The sequence below is a fragment of the Polypterus senegalus genome, chromosome 14 (assembly GCF_016835505.1).
Source record: "Polypterus senegalus isolate Bchr_013 chromosome 14, ASM1683550v1, whole genome shotgun sequence".
In the NCBI taxonomy this organism is placed as follows: Eukaryota; Metazoa; Chordata; class Cladistia; order Polypteriformes; family Polypteridae; genus Polypterus; species Polypterus senegalus.
In genome coordinates, this window is record NC_053167.1 from 26,254,885 (window position 1) to 26,282,666 (window position 27,782).

Below are 27,782 nucleotides of genomic sequence, written 5' to 3' on the forward strand. Positions count from 1 at the left end.
CCACTACATTGTAACTGTGAGTGTTCATGTGCACATGTGTGGGTTATCTGATGGGCTGATGATGTTACCTGAGATAGGGTCCAGCTCCCATGATCACCAGTTTCAATTAGGCAGGTTGGAGAATGTTTTTGTATGGTTGAAGATGCTAAAAAGTGTAGATGTATACCGCATACAAAAAGTTAATAGTGTATAGTAGAAGTAGTAAAACATAAAAGATTTTCTGAAAAGGGTGCAGAGATCACTATGATTTTGCTTATGGTAGGAAAAATGAACCAAAGTTATGTATATGATACTTTGAAGATACTCAGTTTGTTCGTGATTTAAGGATTTAAACACTTTGTCTAATAGATTCATAATTTTGCATTGGTGATAAACAAAACATTTCTTTGTAATAGTGTAGGATGTCTAAGTTCTGATGTAGTAAAATTAAGTTCTTTATAAAAAGGGCAGGTTTTTTTGAAAAACTAAGAAAGTTCAGTTATTTTCGGTGATATGTAGAATATTGGTAGAGATGTACACTCAATAATATATAGATGAGCACACTTGATAGTAGTAAGATGTGCCTGGCAGAAGGTCTGCCTCCATTTCTAACTTATACACTAGTCTCTTTGTTCTTGAAGGGAAAAGATTATGCAAAATACATAAACAGTTAATGTTTCTTTTGGCCAATGAAATTGGAATTTAAAGCTGTAAAGCAGAGTATGATGGAAATGAGTTGAAAATTACCATATGAATGTTTAAAGTTACTGTACACTGTGCAACAAGAAAGTAAATGCATAGTTGAAGGAAAATGGAGTGAAAGTCTGTAGCTTTCCATCCTCTATGTAAGGCTGTTTACTGAGTTCATTACATTACTAATTTTTATTCATGCAAGATACAAATTTGTCTTGCACAATGTAATTTGAAGATAGCTTTTCATTGAGACTAATGAACTCTGTGTATGACACACATACAGTATTTGTGAACTTGTTTACAATTTTGAAACTTGGAAAATGCTAGCAAACAGAGAAACCTCTGCTGGAATAATGGCAAAAACCAAACACCACAAGTGTTGACTTATAGTCAGATATCTGTTATGTAGCAAGCCTATTTCAAAAATAATGTTTTAAAAACCATGGGAAGTATTGATTTATTTGGCAAAAAGTACTGGAATATTTGGTAAACCTATGGAATAGTAAATGCAAATGGAGATTATTTAAGACTTTATTTTGTGTGCTTTGAGCATAAAGGTATAATCAAAAATATTGATAGTATTATTATTTTCACAAGATTCAGTTAGATACAATTTATCGCTCACTCGTAAACAGTGCCAATGTAGGATTGCCAATTTAATCTAGCACACAAATCTCTGGCATGTCGATGAAAGGTAAAGTACCTGGAGAATTACCCATGCAGACATAGGAAAGAACATGGAAACTCCACACAGAGAGAAATCAGGCATGACATTCAAACCCAGGGTTCTGGCTACATGATACAAAAACCCTCACCACTGTGCCACCGTTATTGTAATTTTCCATTTACTAATAATACATTTGTTCAACATTCTCATCTATGCCAAATCTAACCTCTTGTCCTGTGCTCCCTTTATTGCCCATGTTTCAGTTCCATACACCATTGCTGGTCTTAACACTGTCTTAAAAACTTTTCCTTTACCCTTCGCCGTAATGCTTTCATCATACAATACTCCTGATACTTTCTTCCAAATGTTCCAATCACACTGTATTCTGGGGGTTATCTCTGCACTTAGTTTTCCATCTCGGGCTATCACTGATCCTAGATAATTAAATGTATCCACTGTTTTTAATAACTGTCCTTGCAGGTTAGCTTCTGAATCCTGAACATCACTAAACCTCATATTCTGACTTTTTCCTGTTTATCTTCAACCCATTATTTTCCAAATGCTTTCTCCATTCTTCCAACTTCCTCTCCGTTTCATCTTTTCTGGTGCTTCACACCATGTCGTCAGAACAAAGCAAGCACTAGGGGGATTGGTCTTTTACCCAATGACTCAATACATCCATAACCAGATCAGAGAGGTAAGGAGTTAAAGAAGATCCATGGTGCAGACCTGTTGTTACCTGGATCTTGTCTGTTATCCCAAAACTGCTTTTAATCCATGTTCTCACTCCCTCATACATATCCTAAACAATCTTCACATACTTTTCTGGCACTCTTTTCTCTCTCTCTTTCTTATATGCACATCCAGACTATTTGACATGGTACTCTATCATAAGCCTGCTCCAAATCAATAAACACCATGCATTATCTTGATGCTTTTCTAGTAGATGTCTCAATGCAAAGACTGCATCAGTTGTTCCTCTCCTTTGCGTAAAGCTGCATTGCTCCTCTCCTCTGGTGGTCTCTCCCTGCACTTTTTCTCTATAGCCCTTCCCCAAGTTTTCATTCTGTGTGACATGAACTTTATCTCTGTTTTTTCTACAATGCTGAATATAACCCTTCTCCTTATAAATGGGTACAATCACTCTGTTCCTCCACTCCTAAATTTACTAAAAACTCATTGTCTACTATAACATGGATTTAAGGGGAAAACTTACAAAGGTAAAGCTTGTAACGGGACATTTAGGTAGATAGATTGATGCTTTATTAATCCCAAGGGGAAATTTGAAATTCACATAATCCAGCAGCAGTATACTGATACAAAAAACAATACTAAATTAAAGAGTAATAATATTTATAATAATCTCTAAACAAGATTTAGTCTTTATACAAATAAAGTATGTTTGTTAGTGTCTGTTCAACAGTGCTTTAATGTGGTGAGTTGATTTTTGACCCATGAGTATATTGTTAGTTTTTCCCTGCATGACACTCCATGAGCTTTTAATGGAAAAAGGAGGTCCAATTAATCAATCGTGTATTGATAAAGTATGCTTTTTCTTTTCCTGCCTTTTGTAGGCACTCCTCCTCCAAAGAAGCGTGGCCGTGGTCGTCCCAGGAGAGAAGAATCCTCTGAGCTAACTCAAGGAGCTGTGAAAGTAGAGGAGCCGGGAGAGGAAGAAGAGGATGATATAGTTGATGCTGGTGCCATAGATGATCCTGACGGTAATCATATATCTGTTTTGACTTGACTGACATGGTGTGTTTAATTTAGTTAGACGTCTACCATTTGAGTAATAACTTTCCTTCTCTTGACACAATGAAATAGCCATGTTACTGTATATTTTGGTAAACCTGTAACATTTTCACATACATGCATAAGCCTGGTAATGACAAGTGATGATTTATTTTGTAATAAGGGCTATATGGCGCCCGACCCAGCACAGACTGACGCAGAGGCACGTGTAAAATCAATACTGTTTTTATTTTTCTCTTCAGCCATGGGGCATGCCTTCCCAGTGTTCCACAGGCCCAACACAGTCCCAAAGCACTTATCCAACTCACAAACACCTTTTTTCCTCTTCACCTTGGCACCACTACTCCTCCCAGGTAACCTCTTCCTCTTCCTCCCGATTCTGGCTAATTAGTGGTGGATGGTGGCCTTTTTTATAGCCCATCCGGAAGTGCTCCTGGTGCTTGATCACCTGTGGCTAATTGCACGTCCGGGTGGGGCTATAGAGGTGTCCATACAGGCTCCGGGATCCAAGCAGTACCCCCTGGCGGCCAGCCCAGATCCCCACAGGGTTGTGGAGAATTCCATCTCCCATGGAGCCCTGTGGGAAACTGAGGCACCCACGTCACCCAGGTAGGCTGCCACCAAGCGTCCCGGGGGAGGTATTGAGGAGTCCATGGCTACTCCCCCAGAAGATATGCAGAAGGGGCGTCCCGGCCGGACATGGGACCTGGTCGCCCGCCACAATCTTATAACCTGTTGTTTTTTGTCTGATTCCTTCCATCATTTTTGGTTGAATTAATATTATTGGACCTTGGGTAGAATTACAATTGATTTTGGATATTAACATATTGAACACAAATATTGCTGTTATTAGTTTCCTACTACAGTCCATAGACATGCAGGTAAGGTGGACTGGCAATGCTAAATTGGCCCAGGTGTATGTGTGTTCACCCTGTGATAGATTGCCTTGTCCAGGTATTGTTCCTACCTTGCTCCCAATGCTTGCTGGTATGGGCTCCAGTAGACCCGTGACCATGGTCAGGATAAAGTGGGTTTAGATGATGGATAGGTTATTGTTATTAACCCCTCTGCTGTATTGTTTTGTAAGAATATTAATAGGATCAATGATTATTAATGAAATGAAGATTTTTATTTGTACTCAAAAATTAAGCTGTCCTTCATTATCGTTGAGAAAAAGGCAGTACTTGCAATGCAAACATCACCCTTCTTTCTGACATTTTAGGCATTTTCATAGATTTTGACTTTGGCAAACTGGTTCTTGGTTCTGTTTGCGAAAGTCTACTGGAATTTAGTATGTGGCAACTTTATCCACTGTACTTGGCACTTTTTGGGACACTTTTATGCTTGTATTTGGTGTGTATTGTAGCTGAATTACAACACAAATACAAACAATGTAAAAAAACAAAAGAATATTCCTCAGAAAATCATGCCTTATTTATGGGTAAACTTGTAGGTTTCCTTAGTTTTGTGCCACAGATACAAGTGAATGATCTCTTCTGTATTCATTTTGCATTATAATGTTTTTTTTTTTAATTTTATAATTCAACTTGGATTTGTTAATATTTTTACATTAGGAATTTCATCATATTTTATTTGTAGAATCTGGTAATTCTTTATCTTTCAGCCCTCCAATCTTTTGTACTTTTATTACTTTTCCCATTTCTTGTCCTGACTATTAGTGGCTTTTTTGCAGGAAAGTATGTTGTCATATGTGGGACAATTTAGAATTTCCTGAGGTTATGGCCATTAGCCTGATAGTAGAAAATATATCATATTAAATGCAGCAAGCACTGGCTCAATTAACTCAGCAGTATAAAAGCATCTACTGTACTAAAGAATGTCTCTAGCACCATGCTCCCTAAGCGGTACTGAGGTCTCAATGTGATGTCTGGGACTGATTTAATCACATGAAATGCCGTGCATTATACACAACATTTTATGTGCTGGGGTAGTCACGCTTAGCATCTGCTTTTAGTAATTGGGGAATCTCATTTATAGCATAATAAGTGGAGGATTAACATGGAGCATTAAAAAATAGGTAAGGTAAAGAAAAAATATATATGCATACGGGTATATAACATAATTTGCTTTAAAAATTTGCATAATTACTTACAGCCTCTCACTCGCTCACAGCATGTTTTTTAAAAAAAAAAAAACAAACAGTAGACAAGAAATGAAGAGCAATGCCTTTTAAGACCGTCGATCAATCATCCAAATTTTATACCATGAATACTGCATGTGTGCAGGTGAGGCATCATCTCATTGCGCACACTGACGTTGACATTTTACTCAATGTTAATCAATCATTCTAAAATAAACATTAATAACACATATTTAAAAGAATTAAGACTGTAAATGTGATTTGAGATTGAGGTTATGTTCATATTTCGCCTACTGAAAAGTATATACACAACATCATACAGGTAAATGAAAATTCCATGATAAGTCTACCATTATAAAACATATACCAAATGCAACCATTTACCTCAAATTAAATACAGTAAAATCAAAAGAAAAATAGAAATCTAAAGGAGAAAAAAGCAAAAAAAACATTCAACCCCATTTTAATTATTTAAAATAATGTATATTTTCTTTTCCAACTCATTTTAGCTGACAGTGACTATAATCCAGCAGAGGATGAGCCACGTGGGAGACAGCCTCCTGTACCTCCTAGCATAACTACCTCTTCAATGCCAAGACCTCGCCGTCGAGTTGTGCGTCCTAGAAAATTTCCTCTTGGAGAGGAGAAGAATCAAAATGAAGGTACTTTTGCAGTATTGTTTTTCTTTAATTCAAATAATCTTTTTAATTACTGGAATCAGACCATGCCTAATGAAATAATTTGCTGCCCATATTTGATGAACAGCACTAAGTGCAACATAAAGAGTAATTTGATGAAGATAATTAAATGTAGTTATGGAAGAAGGCTTTTTATCTTTTTATCTTAACTATAACAATTCTAACAATTTTACTGTTAATTGTAGTTAAAATCAACAAAATAAAACATTCCATCTTATGCCATACTGCTGCATCTCATGATGTATTACAGTTTTTCAGGAAAAACACTGAAATTATCATTATATATTTAGTTTACTGTACCAACATTTTATTTTCAGTTTTAAAAATTGATAGCACAAACTCTGTTACTTTCACTTATTATGGTTGACTCATTTGATTTAGAATAAATAAAAATATTAAATAAAATTAAGCAGAATATATATTTTATATTTATTGAACTAGGAAATGACGGAGAAAGAATACCTGCAACTGGTGATCAAAATATGGATGTAAATATATTGGAGCAAGCCAGCTCTTCTGGGCTAGAAAGTGGGGAGTGTTCCACTGTTAATGCAAATCTCATAGAACATGGCATCAGCCAGTCAGATTCTGAGAATAAGGATCCATCAACTAATATAGAAATGGAAGAAACTGACTGCTTTACCAGAAAACGTGGCCGTCCTTCCAAGCGATTTTTGCGCAGAAAGTATAAAAAATATTTGACACGCAAGTAAGCACCATTTTATCTATTTTATGTTTGTTAGCTTGAAAGTACATTACAGTCTTGGACAGAAAACATTTTAACCCCAATTCATCATCTGTGTTTATACCTGAATTTTGTTACTGCATTATATCTTGAGGGCTGATGTGGAGAGTTTACTGTAGTAGTAGTTGTAGTAGGAGGAGGAGGAGTAAAAACTAGTAAAAGAAGAACTCTGCTTCAATCTTCCTTTGGCATATTGAAGGTTCAAGGTTAATTTTATTTGTCATTCAAAACTACACACAGCAAAACACAGTGGAATGAAATTGTATCACCTAGTCGATTAGGTGCAAGATTACACAACCAAAATTAACAAGAATAACAACTAGAGTAAGAAGATTAAACAAAAGAGAATAACCAACAAATTGTATAGGTAAGTTTTATATATTGGACTGTACAGTATTATCAGACTGATCATTGTTTATAAGCCTAATGACTTGTGCGATAAATGCTTTATAAAATCTGGGATTTCTGAACCATATACTTCAGCACCTGTGTAAATTTTCTCTGTAGACAACAGTTTGCTCCTGCAATCTCAGAGATTTGCCAGTCAGATTAATTGGTAATCCTAAATTGACCTTCTGTTAGTGAATGTATTTTGCAGTGACCTAGCACCCCATCTAAGATTGGATCCTGCCTTGTTTCTGATGCTGTTGGTATATACTCTGGCTATTCATTACATTATTTGAATAAGCAGATGTGCAAAGTAAATAAATAAAAGATGCTTGAGAAGCACATATGTGATTAATCAAGAAAATAGCTTGTATTTATGTCTTGGGACCAAAAGACCTATTAGTTATAGAGAGAGGTAGCCTTCAGTGGTCCATTGTACTCAGATCAGAGATCCCTAGTCTAGAGTACAATAATGTGCTGTGGATGAATTGTTCACAGATTTGATGACTTCTGATTCAGATAACTAGTGTTTTGTATTTAGAAGTGCATTCAGCCATTGAATTTACCTTTTTTCTGTATTTTATGATCAGAAATTAGTGAGGCAGAAAGATTTCACTGTTGAGTGCATATACCTTATAGGCTTAAGAACATACACTTAGTGCAATTTAGCTTTTGAGAAAGTAACAAAGCAGCAACTTCAAAAAATAGTTGTTCAGTGCAAATATGTTCAAAACAGCAAATGATCTTTTGAATTAGAAGTCAGAAATCTCTCATGCATCATGCAGGTCTAGAGTACTGTGACCCTCCCAGCCTTCTGTCTTTTTTATATGTAATAATTTGAAAATGTAAGTATACTACTATCTGTTCTTTGATTTTACATATTAAGACAAATGGATAATAATCTAGTCCTCCCCGAGACACAAAATTACATTAATCTAACCTCTGGTGACAACACACAATGGATTTTATGTTGTCACATTTTATTCAACAAAAAATAGTAGGATATGCAGAAATTACGTTAAAAAAGTGATTACACCCCATAATTCAACACCTTACAGATCCATTTTTTAGCAATAACATGAAGTAATCATTTATTGCGCTGTTTAGTCACTTATATTTTAATTGCAGGATTTTTGTCCCACATCCCTTTAGTGATTTAGTTCCTTTACATTTGAGGACATTTTTTGCACAGCTATTGTGTGGTTCTAAGTTCTAAGTATTTTGGGCAGGCTGAACTTTCAACTTTGACTTGGCTTATCCAAAACCTTAGCTCTTTTCCAGCCATTGAGTTGTAGTTTTTTTTTTTTGCTTGGAATCAATGTCCTAATACATGATCCAGATTCGGAATTAGCTGTTAGAAGAATGGTATCCAATTTTTGTCTAGAATACAGGTGTAAAGTTAACCATGGTTGTAAAATTGACTACAGCTTAAAAAGAACTGTCATGGATGGGAATCTTAAACGTAAATACTTGAGAGAAGATTTTTTATAATGGAGGAATGGTGTGGCATAGGGGGGAAAATGATAGTCCCACAAGTCATTATATTGCAGAAGAGAGGCATGTTGCCTTACTCACTAGCCACACACAACCTAAACCCTCTATATTTATATATAAGATTTCTACAGAGCTGCTGGACCATTTTAATGTAGGTTAGGGATTTAGAACTGCCTGGACCCCCAATGCTGCTAAGTGAATTCTAAAAAGACCACCTCTGGTGCTCTATAGCAGTGGCTTCCAAGTTCAATCCTGGCGAAAGCTCTGTGGCTACAGGATTTTATCTTAACCACATTATTCTTTTAACTTGACTCCTATCTTCATTAAGCAAGGTGCTACCCGGGTTCCTATTTTTAGCCTCTATACATTGATTACAAAACTGAATGTTCTAAAAATGTATTGGAATGTACCAATCATTTCTGTATGTAAAATAAAGATAGTTTTGTTTTATCTTTATTTTTAAGGTTTTTGTTATCATCATGATTTTCATTCCGCTTTTCCAGATATCCTGGCTTCAGCTTTGCACCATTCAGTGTTATTTGTTTTCGTTTTTGCTCTGTTCATCATTATTACTGTACAATTAAGGGCACAGAAAAAGTTTATTAATACGACAAGAATAGATAAAACAGAGGTATTGTGGCTGTGAGTGTAGTCACTTTCATGCACCTGATCCAGTAAGATAGGTATTTAATATATATCGCCTCCCAAATCATCTTATGTACAACGTGGAAAATGCAGATGTGAAGACTACAGTTTCCATCAGTCAGTGCACTGCTCCAGACCTTTTCATCCGCTCACAAAGTTTAAGTAAGAACATTGACAAATCTGGCATATTATCAAAGGTAGCAATTGCTGTGTTTACTTATTTATTTTCTCAACCACTTTGGGATAACAATTTCATTTTCTCACTGGATCATGCATTCACCTTAGAGTACTTTTCTCTGGATCATATTTAGACACATTGCTTTTACAAAAGATACTTTTCCCCTGCTTTTCTTAATCCAGACTCTTTTCTGAGAAATGTGTTGCCAAAACTAGTGTATGCAGTTTTGCCATTCCTTCAAAGAGCTATCTTCCTTTTTTTCTAAACCCTTCACCTAAAAACATAAAAACTCCTGAACCCAAATATCTGTTTATAGTAAATTGTTTTACTGCAAACTCACACATGAAACATTGTGTATTCAAAAGAAAATTCAACTGTTGTGCTTATCATTGCCTATCTACAAAGTGAGATTTGGGCAGCCGGATAGTGGTGGCATAATGCACTTGGTCATACATACCCTTTATTTTACTTTGTTTACCTTATGTGAAAATAAATCTGAGACAAACTGATTACAGTACATTTTTTATCAGTGTCCTCCTGTATATTATCGTTAGTTCCAGATAGAGGTTTAAAAGCTCATTGTTGTAATGGTATTAGCAAGCAAGAAAAGAGGCAAGAAGCAGTGCTTATTCTATAAATCCTTGTGGGTAACAGAACCAGCCATCCCACAGGATAAAGAGCATCACTTTATTATGTAAGGTAGAACTAAAGAGGCATAGGATTTCTCTGTTTTTGATATCATTATTCCTTCATTGTTTACCTACCCTAATAATTATTTTTGTAAGTAAGTCACCCTTTTTTGTCATTCTGGTCAATTTCTGGGCATCCTTATAGGTCAAATTTGGTAAAGGAGGAATTAATAAAGGACTCAATGACTATGAGGAATCTAGGTCTTGTGGCTTCAAAGTAACCGCAGGTCCTTATGCCTTCACCACCTTGGCTAACATTTAGTATGAAGATCCTGAGATGATGTGCTGTTTTTAAGTTTTGGCAAACTAAGTATTCAGCCTTTTTCTGAATGGCAGAATCAATACAGTAACTTAGCAGTTATCATGTTGATAAACACCTGTAGATCTTTGGATATGGCCTTTGGGTTTGTTATCCTTTGTCTGACTTGTGTAGGAGTTGCTAGGATGCCCACTGTTGGGGAGTTTGAAATGTTATCCAATAGAATTCATATTGTATGGAAATTGCCTTATATCCTTTAATAAATTGTTGAACAGCAACAAATGGAATAGCTGTAGCACTTGCAAACAAAAAATTAATCAAGTGCACTTGATTATCAGCACATGTACAGTATCTAATTACCTTCTTTAATCGATATGAAAAAAAAAACTAATTGCAGCCTTAACCTTTTCTCACATTATTTATTATTATGTTATAATAATATAAATTATATTATTTTTAGGTTTTTATGTATGTTTTTTTACCTTATGTTAGATTTAGCTAATAGTAGCTTCCCGGGTCCTCCCTGCATGGAGTCTGCATGTTCTCCCCATGTCTGCGTGGGTTTCCTCCGGGTACTCCGGTTTCCTCCCACTGTCCAAAGACATGCAAGTTAGGTGCATTGGTGATCCTAAATTATCCCTAGTGTGTGCTTGGTGTGTGTGTGTGCCCTGCGGTGGGCTGGCACCCTGCCCGGGCTTTGTTTCCTGCATTGCCCCCTGTGTTGGTTGGGATTGGCTCCAGCAAGCCCCCATGACCCTGTAGTTAGGATATAGCAGAATGGATGGATGGATGGATGGAGAATTTGTTTTGTACTTGTTGATTGTTACTTATGTTTTTTTCACTGTAGAAGTAAACGTGCTTATACATAATATACTTTCTTACATGACTGTTAGCAAGAAGGTTATCTCCAAGGTATCTTAATTTAATTTATTTTTTAATCATAGGTATTATTACAGATCTCAAAAAACACTTCTAAGGCCTTATAACTGTCGGATATGTGGGTCTCGGTTCTTAACTCAGGAAGACTTGTCCTTTCATGTTAACTCCCATGAGGGAAATGAACCAGAGCACTTTAAATGCCTTCAATGCAGCTACAGATGCAAGCGTTGGTCTTCCCTGAAAGTAAGTATTGCAAGCTTTTAATTTGAAATATACTCTCTTCAAGTTTTTTATTGCAAATAGCTGTTAACTTGGAGTCTTTAACGTAAATATTTGCATAAATATACTTTTCGTCATTTAAATTTTCAAGGATTATTGTAAAATCTTTTCAAACTATTATAAGCCACATTCTGAAATAAAAAAAAATAATTTTTTTTTATTGTTTTGTCCTTAAGTGTGTAAATTAAGCATTTCTCTTACAGTGCATTCTCTCCCTACCCCTATTTTAGGAGCACATGTTCAATCACGAGGGCACAAAACCATATAAGTGCGAAGAGTGTGATTACACCAGTGTGTACAAGAAAGATGTAATTCGGCATTCTGCTGTCCACAACAAGGACAAGTAAGCATGTTCAATTTCCTTGGATGAGCTGCTCTCTGTGCCTCAAGACATTTTATTAAGTAGTCCTTAAACTATAAATTATTAAATTATGTGAGGAAAAGTTTAAGGGAAAAATGTAATTACGTTTGAAAGAACTGATGACAGTATTCCAGTTCCTGTAAAATATACAATGAAAGTATGCAGAATGGAGTAAAAATGAGTTTTAGTTGAGGTCAAAAACTTGCTGCCTCCTTGATTTTTCTATGTTTTGGTAAAATTTGTAGTTCAAGACGGCATAGGTATAATTTATTTGTATTTGATATATTTGACTGGTTATCACTTAAAGGCTCGATCTCAGATCTTTTGTAGTACATTTTAAGAAAAAAAGCAAGGCAGGGTAAGTTAAAATATGTTACAAGTTTGGTGTTTCTCATTTGGTTTCATTTTTATTACAGGAAAAAGAAAACAGAAATGGTAAGAAAAAAAAGTCTGGGCCTTGGTCACATTTTAAGTTTTCATTTAAACTTTTTTTATCACTTGAAAATTGCAGTGTTCTTTTGCTTTGATTTTTTTGTCATTTTCTAAAGTTTCAGCTTTTACGACATTGTTCCTTTGCCAGTAAAATGGAGTATGTTTTTTATCCTTTGAGTTATTATATAGACAATGATGTACAGTTAAAAAAAGAAGCAGTTGGATATCACTTATTTAAATACAGTACTTATTTATTTATTGTACCCAAGGTTCAGTCTTGGAAACCTCCCTTGCCTCAGCCACACTTACTCTTTTAGAATTACAGAGGAAGACATTCTCTTTGAAAACTGCTTCCTTTGCTACAGCAGGCTTTCTGCACTGACTAGTCATGTCTCAGGTCATGTAGGTTACATCCACATTACTACATTTTCATTTAAAAATGGCGTTTTCACACCAATTATAGAAGTATCTCCATCCACACTAAAACGACCGAAAACACACATTATGTGGTAACCCTAATTTGAAATGTATAGCTCAGATTCACATAACCTTCTTTATTAGGGCAAACTGTGATTTATTTTGTTTTGTATCATGGAACAGAATGCCAATGACAAGCCTCTTAAACCTTCCAAATTCCTGTCTCCCACAAAAAAAACCCCACTATTAGTCATGTTAGATAATGCATACATCTGCAAAGGTATATTGAAAAATGAAAGAAAGAAAAGGAAAAATCTAAATAGTACAAACATATATGGATTTACCATCACCCCCACTTCTCGTATTCTAACCCCATTTAAAATATAGTTTCTTCCACATTGCTTTCTCCTATACATGCAACCATATATTTATACATAAAAATCAGCTAATAAAAAATAAACACAAAAGTAAATCAGTATTCCAGAGATCGATTGCTAATAGGTTGTCAGTGCTCGTGTAAAAGTTCTGAATAAGATGACTGTGAGAATAACAGTCCTAAAAGCAAACGGACAATTTGATCCTACTGGTTGGTCGGAGTGGCATGACAATCTTCTGGCCTGGACTCGCTTCTGAAAGTATGAAGGTAGTTTTCCTTTTTTAGGTTGGATTGCTATTTAAAACTGCAACCCCTCATTGCCAATATTTCCACCTCACTTTTTGGTACAACAAAACCAAACACTCTGGTAATTCTCCAGTTTCAAAGCACCACAATTTTTCGGGATCCTTCTACCAATCCAGGTTTACTTTGAAGCCCCCAAAGCACCGCATAGGAAACACATTTAAAGGAATCTGAGCAATTAAATGACCATTCACTAAGATTTTCTACCCCACTTTCTGACAAAATATACATAAAACCCAATACAATATAGATATTTACCTACACTAAACATGCGTGCATCAGCAGAAAAATTCTTGAAAGGATGGTAACACCGCCCACCATGGAATTTATCATTAAACTGTAGCATCCATTGAATTATTTCCCTATTGTGTGCAAACATTCAAACTGTACAAAACATAATTTTGATGCATACAGATAAGCAATAAACAAGCACCATGAAAAGCATTTCTTCTATGTCTGCTGTTTGAATATGTTTTCTTTCTGAGTAGAGCATCATTGAAGTGGTCATTGTAATGAGCAGGATCCAATTAGAAAAGGGGAACATAAAGAGCATGAACAAATCAGAGCACAATTAGAGTCTGCTTTTTAGAAAAGCTGTGTTTCCACCTGTCCACACCACAACATTGAGGCTGAATTTACAAAAGTCTTATAGGTGATGCGGTACTGTTGTTGAAAGGAAAAAACAGAGACTAATGTGTGCATGTTTTTAATAAAACATAGTAGTATGGACAGGGCTGTACACTACTTAACATGCTGGATTATGTTTATTGCTTGTCATTAGAGAGAACTCTTATTAGAAAGTAATGGAATATAGTACGTGTTCTAATCTAGTCAAGGTGATATATGGATTAATTATTTTAGAGAGAATTTCTAAGTGATCCAGCTACAAATAAAATGGATTGGAATATTTTAATGAATATTTGTGTTTATGTTTGCTTTTAGGCTGACGTGTTCTTTTGGCTCACATGATGGGGAATTTCAGCATTCTAACTAATTTTGTTTTGTCTCATGACAGCTTCCCAAGCTTACTCAGTACCCATGCCCAGTATGTGATCGTGTATACCCCATGCAGAAAAGGCTTACTCAGCACATGAAGACTCATAGTACAGAAAAACCCCATATGTGTGATAAGGTGTGTCTGCATATGCTATTTGACACTGTTAATAGAAAATGCTTTAACACATTGGAGCTATAATGATTAAAAATAATGCCTTTGACTAACATATTGTTTTTCTAGATTTGTGATTTTTTTTTTTATCTTTTATTGCATTTTTTAAAAACATATATCATTCCATACAATCAAGTCAAAACTTAACAAAACTAAATTCAAATCAACCCCCACCCATAAGAGAGAGAGGAAGACCAACAGCCAGAGTAAAACTATTGAGAGTAAGAGAGAGAAGAGAGAAAGAAGAATCTTTCACTATAAATGTTTATTCTAAAATATTATTGATTAGGTCCTGCCAGGTTTTAAAACAGTTTTGAACAGATCCTGTAAGTGAGAATTAGATTCTTCTAGTTGAGCAAGATAAGTCTATGTGCTAATAGTGAAGTAAAGGTAATTACAGTTCATTTGTCCTTCTCCACTTTAAGCCTGTCTGGGAATCCACCAAACACAGTTGTTAATGGGTTAGGAGTGATTGTGATACCTAGGCTTTCTGATAGGTATTTAAATTTTTTTGTCCAGAAAGATATTGATTTGGTACACACCAAAAACATGTAGCCCAGTGAAGTTGGAGCTCAATTGCAACGTTTGCAGGTTGGATCTTGCCCTGGAAACATTTTGAACAATTTTAAGTGAGATAGATGTGCACGATAAAAGATTTAGAGTTGAATAATTGAATGCTTTGCACATATGGAGCTACAGTGACTTCTGGGAGTGGCTGCCTTCCACTCCATTTCTGAAATGTTAAATAAGAGATCCTTTTCCCACTCTACTCTGGGATCTTTAAAAGGAAGGGAATATTTTATATTATAGAAATGCTGTCTGAGTCCCCAAGACTGATCAATATCTCTTCTGGAACAGAAATAGGTGGGAGGTGAGGAAAATTGGGCAGGTTTTGTTTAGCAAGATAGATAATGGAAATGTGGTGTTGATGGGAGACTAAATTTGGAGTGTAATTATTCATAGGTTGTGAAGACATTATTTATATACAACTAACTCCCTAAATGTTTTAGTCTCATGTGTTTTCCAAACATTAAAAACTATGTGAGTTTGAGAGGGTTGAAAAAGGTGGTTATCATATGGAGGTGCCACAGATAAAATATTCTCTGATTTAAAGTGCTTCCTACATTGATTCCATATTCTGAGTGAATGAAGGACAGTTGGTTGTTAGTATACAGTATTGACGATACATTGTATTTACTGGTGTACAAAGCAAGGAATATCAAGAAGTACTACATGATTTCATTTCTATTGTAGACTAAGCTAGTCTGTGTTCATCTATTTGTGTCAATGTCCAGGTTTTTATCGCTTGTCTGTTTGCCGCCCAGTAATATAATTGAAAATTAGGTACAGTCATGCCGGCTTGTGATTTAAGTCCTTGTGGGGTTGCCTTTTGAATGCATGGGTTTTTCGAATTCTAAGTAAATGAGGTTATGATTGAATTTTTTAAAAACAAGATTTGTTAATGTATATGGGCATGTTTTGAAATAGTCATCTTCCCCCCAGCACTTCCGCCACACCAGGGATATTCAGGCACCGGGGCACTGCCTGGCAGTGGCCACGGGGCCCTACAGGGCTGGGCTTCCAAGCCCTTTACCCGAGGCCCCCAACATAACCAGGGCGGACGCCCCCTCGCGGTCTGGAGAAGGCACAAGCCCTCCTCCAGTCCTCCTGGGTGTCCCGGCTAGGCTCCAGCCCCGGCCGGATGCCACAGTGCCCCACCGCTAGCTAAGACACGTGCGTCCGAGCGGCACTTCCCGAAAGGGCAGCACGTCCCCAGAGAGGGTCCTACTATGTCCCCAGGGTCCAACATGGCACCCTGGGACACCCTACTTCGGCACCCTCTCCGACGCCAACGCGCCCCTCTGGTCTGCGCCGCTCTCGCCTCCACCATCCCCGCCAGCTGGGGCACCATCGGCCTCCCGTCGGGGCTTCGGGCCTGTAAAAAGAGAAAAGGGAGGGCCAGAAGCACTGCCTGGACGCTCACCCCGAGCGTCCGTCGGTCTCTGTACCAGCAGTGCTCACCCCCGCGACTTGCCTGGTTGGCTCCTCCGCCGCAGGTTTCATGCCCGTCCTCTTGGTGTTACCGGGACTGCTCTCGCAGGCGACTCGTCCAGCTGCCCAGGGGTTTCCTTCTGCCTCCGCAGAGGATAGCCCTTCACTGGATGTGCACACCCAGCGACACGTCCCATCCTATCAGAGGAACCGGTATTCACCCCTCGGTTCCTCCTTCTCCTCTTGGACGCCCTGACGGTCTGGGTCTGATCATGGTGAAAGCTTAAGTCCAGCCCCGTCTTTGTCCCTGCAGAGTGATAGGAGACTGCTGCGGGCTTGGAGCGCAGGGTGCTAGGACCCAGGGCACTCAGCAGCCCCTGTCCTGCCAGCCACTGCGTACTCGCTCTCCTCGCTCCGCCGGCAGTCTGTCGACAGCCCGTGGCCCGGCATGCTTCTGCCACGGATGCGGATCCGGATCGTCCCTCCCTGTGGAAAACAAGGTAAGCGCGGCCCCTGCCTCGGTTTGGCCTTCTGTGTCGCCACGCCGGCTGGGCCGTCCTTTGTGACAGCTCGACTCTCGGAGCCCGCTGCACTCTGGTGACGCCCCACGTTAGGCGCCATTGTAGACTTGAACCCGGACACACACAGACGTACATCATTGGCTCCACCACACACTGTTTATTTACAATATATTTACAATTCATGTGCACCACAAACCCCAGTGCTTCTTGCACCATACCCCCAAAGTCCAGGCCTCACAGTCTCAATGCCTCTCTCCTGGCCGCCTCCAGTCCTCTCTCCAGCTCCGTCTCTCTTCCACCCAACTTCCGCTATCGACCCGGAGGCGGCTATAAATAGGAACCGGATGGGCTCCAGCTGCTTCCGGCACTCCTCCACAGACACGCCCCAGTGTGGCGGAAGTGCCGGCTGCGCACCCGGAAGCCGTCCGGGTGTCCCCTGTCGTCTTCCCCAGGACGTGCTGGGCTCCAGGGATATTCAGGCACCTGGGCGTCGCCTGGCGGTGGCCACGGGTCCCTACAGGGCTGGGCTTCCAAGCCCTTTACCCGAGGCCCCCAACATAACCAGGGCAGACGCCCCCTCACGGTCTGGAGGAGGCACAAGCCCTCCTCCGGTCCTCCTGGGCGTCCCGGCCGGGGCTTTAGAAAGTATCTTAACATCATTATTCAGAAGTGAGATTGGCCTGTATGATGCACATTGTAATAAGTCTTTATTTTTCTTAGGAAAAACAGTAATTAATGCTTGGCAAAAAGTTTGAGGTAGATGTTTTGTCTCTGGCTTTTATAAATGTTGCTAATAAGAGGGGAACTTAACTGACTTTTTTTTATAAAAATCAGTAGGCTAGCCATCAGGACCTGGTGCTTTCCCACTTTGAAGTGAGTTTATAGCATCTAGCAATTCTGATTATGTCAGAGGTTTATCCAATTCCTCTGCACATAGAGTATCTAGCTGTGGTATTTGTAATGTATCAAAAAAAAAACATTAAATTGTGTCTTGTGTTCTTTAAACTAAGTAGAATATAAGGACTTATAGTAGTCTCTACATGTGTGCATTATATTTTCATGGCCAATGATTCTATCTCCATCTGTGTTAGTGATTATTGAACAATTTTTGAATTTTTTTTTATATAGTAGCTTTTATGTAGTGCCATGGCATGAATTTAAGGTCAATTAACCACTCACATATGTGTATAGTTTATGTAACAGTCTTTATTGTGTACACTTTCACAGTGCATTTCAAAGTCGAACATGTACCATCCAAAGTCGTTATACAATAAAAAAAAATATTTGAGGAATCTGAACAAAGAATAGTTAGACAATACAAGCTGACAGTATGGATGATTTTGGATGAGTAACGTTAGTACATATGTTAGAAAATATAGTAATGTAAATATATAGTAGGAGAAAAAATATGAAATTTTAAGTATGCATTAAATGTAACTACATATAGCATGATTAAAGGCATTTATACATTATGCTTTAAACTTTATAACACTTTCAAATTTTATTCAAGTATTTAGTTGTATTGCTTCCTGTTATAAATTTGCATTTGAACTCTTTTTAAAATTGAACAATCCATTAACCTACAACACTGGAAGTAATTTTAACACTAAAGGTTTTGGGTCAGGAGGTCATTTGCATACATTGCTGAAAAACAAATTAATCTTATGTCCAAAAGTTATTGTTGCTGTAGATCTTTAAATTGTATTTCTAACTCCTTTTTTTGTGTAGTGTGGGAAGTCATTCAAAAAACGGTACACCTTTAAAATGCACCTTCTCACTCACATTCAGAGCTTTGGAAACAGCAGGTGAGAAAAGCAATATTTTAACATTTTTGGTAAATTAAAACAGCAAATAAACAAAATAAATGAAACTATTTTTAATTTTATTGCTTTGGAAATGTGTTCAAATTTTACAAATGCTGCTGGAGTTCAAATATTTACTCATCTTGTTTTAATATGTAATATATGTGTTGCAAAGAAGAAACCTTTTAAAGATAAGCCAACTTGTATCTTAAAAGGCTGAATAAGCTGCTCATACAAGTTTCAGTACTAGGTAATCTAGTAAATCTAAGTTGTGAGAAATAAAAGAAATTGGACCTATTGTTGCCTTTGCATTTGTCTACCTGTGTACCATTGAAGTCACTATCCCCTTTTGTTTGTTTATAAATTCAGTTTGTTTACATATTATTTTTCACACAGTAAATGTGATGGAAATGTTTGGAAATGAAGACTAAACATTATAGAGAAATCAGTGAAAATATGTTAAAAATGCTTCGGTTAGAAAAAGGATCCAAAACTATCAAAATGTTCACGTTCCCTCTGATCAATGTTGTCTCATAATTAAGAATAATAAAAGCTACTTTAAAGCACCCACACACTGTCTGTAAAATGTATCTATCAAAACTCTGCATTTAAACAAAATGAAGACTTTTGTGAGAAGCCACTGAGAGACCAGAAATTACCCTGTAAGATTTATTGAGCTCAGTGGCAAAGAGTAGAGTAATGGTTCATCAGTCTTTTCTGATGGGGTGACAAAAAGAAAAGAATTACTTAGAAAAAATGTTTCAAGGCTTATTTTGGGCTTATAAGAAAGCAAAAGAGGGAACCAAAGTTTGAGGAAAAGATCTTGTTTTCGTAAAAGATGAAGACTAACTGTACATGTGCAGGATTTTCGTGAGGGCATCATATTTTGAAAATGCCTTAGTGGGAACTGAGCAACTTGCTACACCTGTAGAAAAAAAAATTGAATCTTCAGCAATACAGTGATCACAAGCACAATTTATAAAACAAAGGGAATTTTTGAATTTTGAGTCTGGGAGGCCCTTTGCATGACTGGTCTGGTTTTGCTGTTTACCCTACTACACCATATGATGTATGATAGAAGGAGAAGGAGGAGGTTGGGAGATGTATTGATAAAGAGAAAGAAATTAATATGCAAACACATTCACACACACCTAGATCTGTAAAGGTCAACATGCACAGAAGATTTAGAGAGTCAAGGCTGGGGGGTTGTTTAAGGGAGGACCTGTTAAAGCCCATTGCGGCACTTCTTGTGTGATTTTGGGATATACAAAAAATAAATTGTATTGTATTGTAAATTGTATTTAAGCCTGTACCAATCTATCTATGCAGCTTGTTTACTTCATTTGTCCCAATGTGCTTCATTTTAAATTAAATTTAACTTATTTAACTAATTCAATTTCCTGTTCATTTTACTCTGCATGTATTTTTGCACATATAAGCTAATATACTTCAGTGTTTATTATTGGGGAGTACAGTTGTATTATAATGTAAAATCTCCCTTTCAGTGATTTTCTGTGGTATCACTAAAGTTTAATTTATATGGAAGTGTTGCATGGACCATTCCATGTTGATTTTTCTGGTTGTTTCTGTCATCTTTACACTTTTTGATTCCCTTTTTATTGTATCCATTTCTCTTAATTTAGGTACAAATGTGAATTCTGTGACTATATGTGTGACAATAAAAAGCTACTGCTTAACCACCAGTTATCACATACTACTGATAAACCGTTTCGCTGCGAATATTGCAAATATTCAACCACCAAAGAGGATTTTTTGGTTTCTCACATGGCTATCAAGCACACAGGTAAGGCAAGGCAAACTTGTTGTCTGAGTAAGATGAACTTGACTGTGAACTGATAAATTGTTTACAATATAAAAATATATTACATGTACAGTATTAACTTTGAAAACTGTAACTAGGTAACATAAAATGTCATATGAGTTAATTATCACTTAGTTATTACTGTGTTCAATGTTGCTGAAATATGGTGTGATCCCTCGTTCGACCCTAAATTGTATAAACTGGGTTTAAATATGTTTTCATTGTTGTATGTACTTTTCAGTGTTTTTAATTCAACATGGATTTAATATAAATAGCAACAAAATGGTTTTATTTTTATCCACAACAAAATTGTGCTCTTTCTAGGTTTATTTTTGGTCGGCTATGTGTTTCCTTCAATCATGATATTCAAAGGGACTCCACAATTTCATAGCAGCTTTGAGTGTGTCTCACAACATATAAAACTGAAAAATGAAATGAATTGAGTACAAGACCTTAGATAATTACATTTTTAACTATGCTGACTGCCCAATAGCCTCCACTAGACTCACAAAATTCCTAATGTATTTTTTCAGGTCTGTTAAATATATTTTTTGCTGATTTTAGCTCAACAACATCTCAAGCCAGCAAGGCAATGATGGCTGTAATAAAAGGAGCTTATGAAATTGTGTTACAGCTGTTTCTTTTTATCTACCACATCTTAAGCTAATTCAGCTTTTTTTTTTTTTTTTTTAAGAATTGTGGCATGGTTACGAGAATATTACTAGTGCGTTATCTGTATTATGCCTTCTTCCACTCTGTTTTCCTGTATGGCACATATTGGGTAAGCCTTATATTAAGCAGCCTAGTTCCTTACTCAAATGGCAGGCTTCCCTCTTGCACAGGCCCAAATATGTAGCTAAGACTTTTAAGCAAAAAAAGATGTCCGGACGTGGAGAAGAGTGAAACTATAAACCTCTGACCCATGCCAAACCAAACAAAGTTCCTTTATAATAATATATTTATTCAAAAAAGAATTCAAAAGGAGATTACAAAAAATATACAGGATAAAAATATATGTTTTGTTTAAAATGACAAACCTAATCATAAACAAATCCAATCCAGAAACAATAAACGTTAGAATGAAGACAGATGTCAAAGCCAGAAAATCTTAGAGAAGAAGAAACACAAAAATCTAAAGCCAGAAGTCAAAGCAAAAACGCAATGTCAAAACTTCAGTTCAATCTAAAGCTTCTCCTTTTATAGAGCAAAGGCAGCCCAGTTGCATAATCTGGCGGTGCCACATACCTGGGCTTCACATATAGGAGGAAATGCAAACAACAAGAAACACGAGGACATAGAAACAGAAACATAATACACACTTGGAAAATAATTACCAATCATTACAATATTAAATAAATAAAATGCATACAGAACAAAACTGTGATGGTCTGGGTTGGTTCCATGCTACCTTGTCACTCCCAGGAGCCTCTTCAACCCGTAACTGTCGATAGTCAAGTACTGAGATAAACCAGACAAATGAGGATACACAAATTCAGCAAGGGGTTTCTGCAAAAAGTGTCAGTGCTTTTATTAATACTAATTCAAAAACAAAGTGTAATTGCTTCAAAGCATCCCAATAAATAATCCATAAAATCCGTGAGCTTCCAGTGGAAGTTAAAAACAATAAATATTTCCATAAAACAAGGTTAAAATCCAAGAGTGAACATATTATTTTTAAAAACACAGGGTCAATTCTATGTCTTCGCTAGCAAGGAAGAAGCAGAAAATTAATTAAGAAAGCTGATCCCGGGACTATTCTGATACATAATAGTGAGTCATGGAGGTAAATAATAAAGCTAGCATTAATAATCTACTGTCTGATCTATTCGGTTTAAAATACAGGTTTTTAATCAGCATATATTCTTATTATTACTTAGTATTACTAGGGCGCTATCTGTTTATGTTTTATTGTGCTTAATTACTTTTTCCTCCTCTTTTTTTTTTCTCTTTTTCTTTTCTAATTTTTTAATCTCTACCCTAAACGAGACTGTTCAATATCATACCCTTGGTTTACTGTTATTGCTATTACTGCATTAAGACTTGTTATGCTTATTTTGGACACATCTTTAACACCATCACCCGGGTTTATTATCTGGGTGTATTATCTTAATGCACTAAAATTGCTGAAGACTATATATATATATATTTTAAGTGCAACATTTTTTTTTTTTTTTCTTTTTTAAAGACTATATTGGTAACAGATATCTCTATCTTTTAACCCTAAAGCACCGCTGCATGGGGGCTTGTTGTGCTTTGGACATGCTCTGTCTCTGGGTATGTCAGAGGACTGGGACTGCGTGAAGTGGGTTTTAGCCTCACTTGGGGAGGCAAAATTAAGGGGGGGGGAGAAAGAGAGCAGGCTTGATCTATACCTAATTTATCCTCTTAATCTTTATAATTATAACTATCAACGTAATAATAAGCTGCATGGCAGCAACTCTTGGGGAAATAGGAAATTAAGACCTAAAATCTCACTTCCAGTTAAGACTATAAAATGACATGAAAAACTCAGAATCAGTGTCTCCATGATGAGACAGTTAACTTCATAAGCTGGAATGTTAAAGGCCTGAATCACGAATTAAAGAGAAAGAAAGTACTTTCTCACCTAACAGGTCTAAATGCTAAAATAGTATTTTTACAGGAAACCCACTTACTAAGCAAGGATCAGTTCGGCTGCAAAAGACTGGACTGGTCAAATGTTCCATTCTAGTTTTACGAAGAAAACTAGAGGTGTGGGAATTCTCATACATAGAACAGTACCATTTGTAGGATCAGATGTAGTATTGGATCCTGAAGGGAGATATGTAATGGTCATGGGAGACTTATCTAACTGTAAAATGATTTTGATAAATGTTTATGCACCTAATGTTGATGATAAGGAATTTATACAAAATTTATTTGCATCCATTCCCAATCTGAACACTCATAAAGTTATAATGGCTGGGGACTTTAATTGTGTTTTAAATCCACTTTTAGATAGGACTTCCTTATCAGATCCCTGGAGGTTTTTAAACCCAAATTCAAGAACATATTCTTTCTACTCACCAGTACATCATTGCTACTCAAGGATTGATTACTTCTTTATAGACAACAACTTCTTGCCTAAGATTAAATCTTGCAAATACGATGCTATTGTTATTTCTGACCATGCACCTATGATCTTGGAGCTGAAATTACTAAGCCCCATACACTCACCCGCAGATGGCCTCAACCGCTTCTATTAGCTGGCGAGAATTGTACTGAATTTATATCCAAACAAATCAAATTCTTTCTAGAGACAAATACATCCCTCGAGATCTCTGCAGGAATACTCTGGGAAACTCTAAGGCCTTCTTAACAGGACAGATTATCTCATATCTTTCCCACAGAAATAAATCCGAAGCGAAGAAAGTAGCAGAGATAAAAGCGAAATTACTAAAATAGATGAAGAACATGCCAGACTACCAAGCGAGACTCTACATAGAGGAGGCAGGCTCTACATTCAGAATTAAACCTCTTGACAACTAAAGAAACTGAACAACTAATTTACAAATCCAGACATCATTATATGAACATGGAGAAAGCTAATAAGCTTTTAGCTCAACAAATTCACAAGCAAGAAGTGCATAGCGCAATCTCGGTAATCACTAACACGAACGGAGATAAAATCATCGAACACAAAAATATAATGCACACTTTCAGAGACTACTATAAATCCCTATATACTACTGAGTTTAAAGAAGACAATATACAATCTAATGCATTTCTGGATACATTACAGATACCACAAATAGGCGCTTTTAGTGTGGAGGAACTTGATAAACCTCTGCATTATCAGAATTACTAGATGCTATAAAGTCACTCCAAGGTGGAAAAGCAGCAGGCCCTGATGGCTACCCTGCAGAGTTTTACAAGAAATTCTCCGCTCAGCTAGCTCCCTCCTATTAGCAACATTTACAGAAGCCAGAGATAACCAATCTCTTCCACAAACCTTTACCAAGCACTAATCACTGTCTTTCCAAAACAAAATAAGGACTTATTACAATGTGCATCATACAGACCAATTTCACTTCTGAATAACACGTTAAAATACTCTCTAAAATCATAGCTAGAAGGATGGAGAAAGTGCTCCCTCGTAATATCACAAGACCAAACTGGATTTATTAGGGGCCGACACTTATCTTCAAATCTTGACGCCTGTTTAATGTAATATACTCACCAACTAAATCAAACACCCCAGAAATATTATTATCATTGGATGCAGAAAAAGCATTCACATGATTGAATGGAAATACCTTTTACTACATTGGAGAAGTTTGGGTTTGGCCCGAACATTTGTGCATGGATTAAATTACTGTATACTAACCCAGAAGCTTCAGTTTGCATCAATAACATTTGCTCAGACTACTTTAAACTACAGCGTGGCACTAGACAAGGATGCCCTTGTCACCGCTGCTGTTTGCATTGCCATTGAACCACTGGCAATACATTGTCGAAATACTGATCAGATAAAGGGGATTAGCAGAGAAGGACTGGAACAGAAAATCTCATTATATGCAGATGACATGGTACTGTATATATGGACCCAGAAAATTCTGTGCCTGCAGTCTTAGCAGCACTCACAGAATTTCAAAAGATCTCTGGTCTCAGAATTAATCTGAATAAAAGTGTACTCTTTCCAGTGAATTCTCAAGCATATAATATTAGATTAGACACCCTACCTTTTATCATTGCAGAACAGTTTAAATACCTAGGGGTAAACATCACAAGTAAACATAAAGCTCTTTATCAACAAAATTTAGCGTCTGCATGGAAAAAATTAAACAAGACTTGCATAGATGGTCAACCCTTCATCTCACACTAGCTGGAAGAATTAACACTGTTAAGATGAATATTCTTCCTAAGCTCCTTTTTATTTCAAAACATCCAATATACATTAATAAATCATTCTTTAAGCAATTAGATTCAACAATAACCTCATTTATTTGGAATTCAAAACATCCACGCATCAAAGAGCGACCCTACAAAGACAAAAGGCAGAAGGTGCATGGCTCTACCTAACTTCCAGTTTTATTACTGGGCAGCAAATATACAGGATAAGAACCTGGACACAAATAGAAGAACATACACAGGCTTGGACGCAATAGAAGTAAAATCCTGCAGTACTTCTTTGTATTCCTTGCTCTGTGCTCCAATAAACACACGTTATCGGCAATACACTAATAACCCAATTGTGCTCCACTCACTTAGAATCTGGAACCAATGTAGAAAGCATTTTAAGACGGAGAAGCTTCTATCTATGGCACCCTGCAAGAGAACCACCTCTTTCAACCTTCACAAACATATGCAGTTTTAATATCTGGAAAAATTTGGAATTAACTTGCTTAGAGATCTTTATATAGACAACGTCTTTGCATCCTATGAACAATTACATTCCAAATTTAACATTCCAGCTACACATTTCTTTCACTATCTTCAAATCAGGAACTTTGTTAAACAGAACCTTCCAGATTTTCCTCATCTTGCACCCTCATCCATGCTGGAAAAATATTGCTCAATCTCAAGGATTAGACTCCATCTCTACAATATATAAAATCATTTTACAATCCCTTCCTTTCAAAGATCCAAGAGGACACTGGGAAAAGATCTCTCAATTAATATATCAGAAAAGGAGTGGAAAGTAGCAATGCAGAGAATTCACTCGAGCTCCATATGCAAAGCATACAATTATACAACTCAAAATTATATATCGAGCACATCTGTCTCGACTAAAACTCTCCAAAATGTTTCCAGGGCATGATCCAACCTGTGAACGTTGCAACGAAGCCCCAGCCTCACTGGGTCACATGTTCTGGGCCTGCACCAAATTAACATTATTCTGGACAAAAATTTTTAATTACCTCTCAGACAGCCTTGGACTCACAATCCCTCCTAACCCATTAACAGCTGTGTTTGGGGTTCTTCCAGAGGGCTTAAAGTGGAGAAAGACAAACAAATTGTGATTGCATTCACTACACTCTTGGCACGCAGACTCATTCTGATAAACTGGAAGAACCCAAACTCTCCTCTTTTAAGTCAGTGGGAAACCGATGTGTTATATTATTTGAAATTGGAAAAAATCAAATACTCAGTTAGAGGATCTGTACAGACTTTTTCAAAACATGGCAGGATCTAATCAGTAATATTTTAAAATAAGTTTATAAAGCACAGAGAATTTATTAATTTAGGTATTTTACAAGCCTTAAATTTTACGTTTGGCTTGCTCTCTCTCTCAGGGTGGGGATCGATCTGTTCTTAACTCAATTTTTCTTTTTGTAAAAACTTGATTGCTTCGTATGGATTGTAATAAAATTAATAAAAAAGTTTTACTCCCCCTGACTCTTGCTGCCATTCCCTGTCCTCCCCAGCCTTTCGGGGGAGTCGTGTTGGAATGGATTGGTTGTTCCTGCTACAGTGTTTGATACATGTTAACATCTTTTATACAAACATTTGATAATACGCTACTACCCAGCTTCTTGCTTCATGAAACAAAAATTAAAACATTGTTTTAAAACTTTAATCTTTGTCAGGCGAGAAGCCATTCTCCTGTGATTTTTGCCATTTCATGACAAAGCACAAGAAGAACCTGCGGCTTCATGTGCAGTGTCGTCACACAGAAAACTTTGAGGAGTGGGCAAGAACACATCCGGAGGAACCTCCACGGCGCAGGAGACCTTTGTTTACATTGCAGCAAATTGAAGAGTTGAAGCAGCAACGTGAAAACAACCAAGCCATGCAGGAGAACATCCGAGGGCCAATTGTAAGAATAAATATATTTTTGCATGAGAAGTAATGGATCACAATAGAGTCAAAGTGGTTAGGATTAAGGGACAAATAAGATCTTCCTCACTGCAGCAGGTCTAACGACCCAGAAACTCAGTAATCTAGGAATATTTTACTAGTCATTAATTGCATTGACCTAAATGTAAAAGTGGTTTTAGCTATTTTTGTATTATTTTAAATGCAAAGTTTGTGGAAGAAGGGAAAAGGGTTTATTTTATATTAAATTATGAAATATGTTAAAACCTTTTCATATGTAAAATTACCTCATGGTCCATATTATCACAAGGAAAGTTTTTTATTTCATTCTTGGAGTGCTGTCTCCATGTGCTCTGTTTTTTCAAT

General features: G+C 36.9%; 1 protein-coding gene across 3 annotated transcripts in view; it reads left to right on the forward strand.

Annotated features, from left to right (window-relative positions):
- The window catches only part of znf335 (zinc finger protein 335), a 69,619-nt gene that overhangs the window by 13,958 nt on the left and 27,879 nt on the right, over positions 1 to 27,782 (forward strand). For all 3 annotated transcript variants that reach the window (XM_039734871.1, XM_039734873.1, XM_039734872.1), the window contains exons 6-15: positions 2,914 to 3,060; positions 5,702 to 5,854; positions 6,332 to 6,599; positions 11,232 to 11,409; positions 11,676 to 11,788; positions 12,223 to 12,241; positions 14,350 to 14,466; positions 18,744 to 18,820; positions 20,461 to 20,621; positions 27,188 to 27,417. In XM_039734871.1, coding sequence (XP_039590805.1) covers positions 2,914 to 3,060; positions 5,702 to 5,854; positions 6,332 to 6,599; positions 11,232 to 11,409; positions 11,676 to 11,788; positions 12,223 to 12,241; positions 14,350 to 14,466; positions 18,744 to 18,820; positions 20,461 to 20,621; positions 27,188 to 27,417 — 1,463 coding nt within the window. The remainder of the gene's footprint in view (positions 1 to 2,913; positions 3,061 to 5,701; positions 5,855 to 6,331; positions 6,600 to 11,231; positions 11,410 to 11,675; positions 11,789 to 12,222; positions 12,242 to 14,349; positions 14,467 to 18,743; positions 18,821 to 20,460; positions 20,622 to 27,187; positions 27,418 to 27,782) is intronic.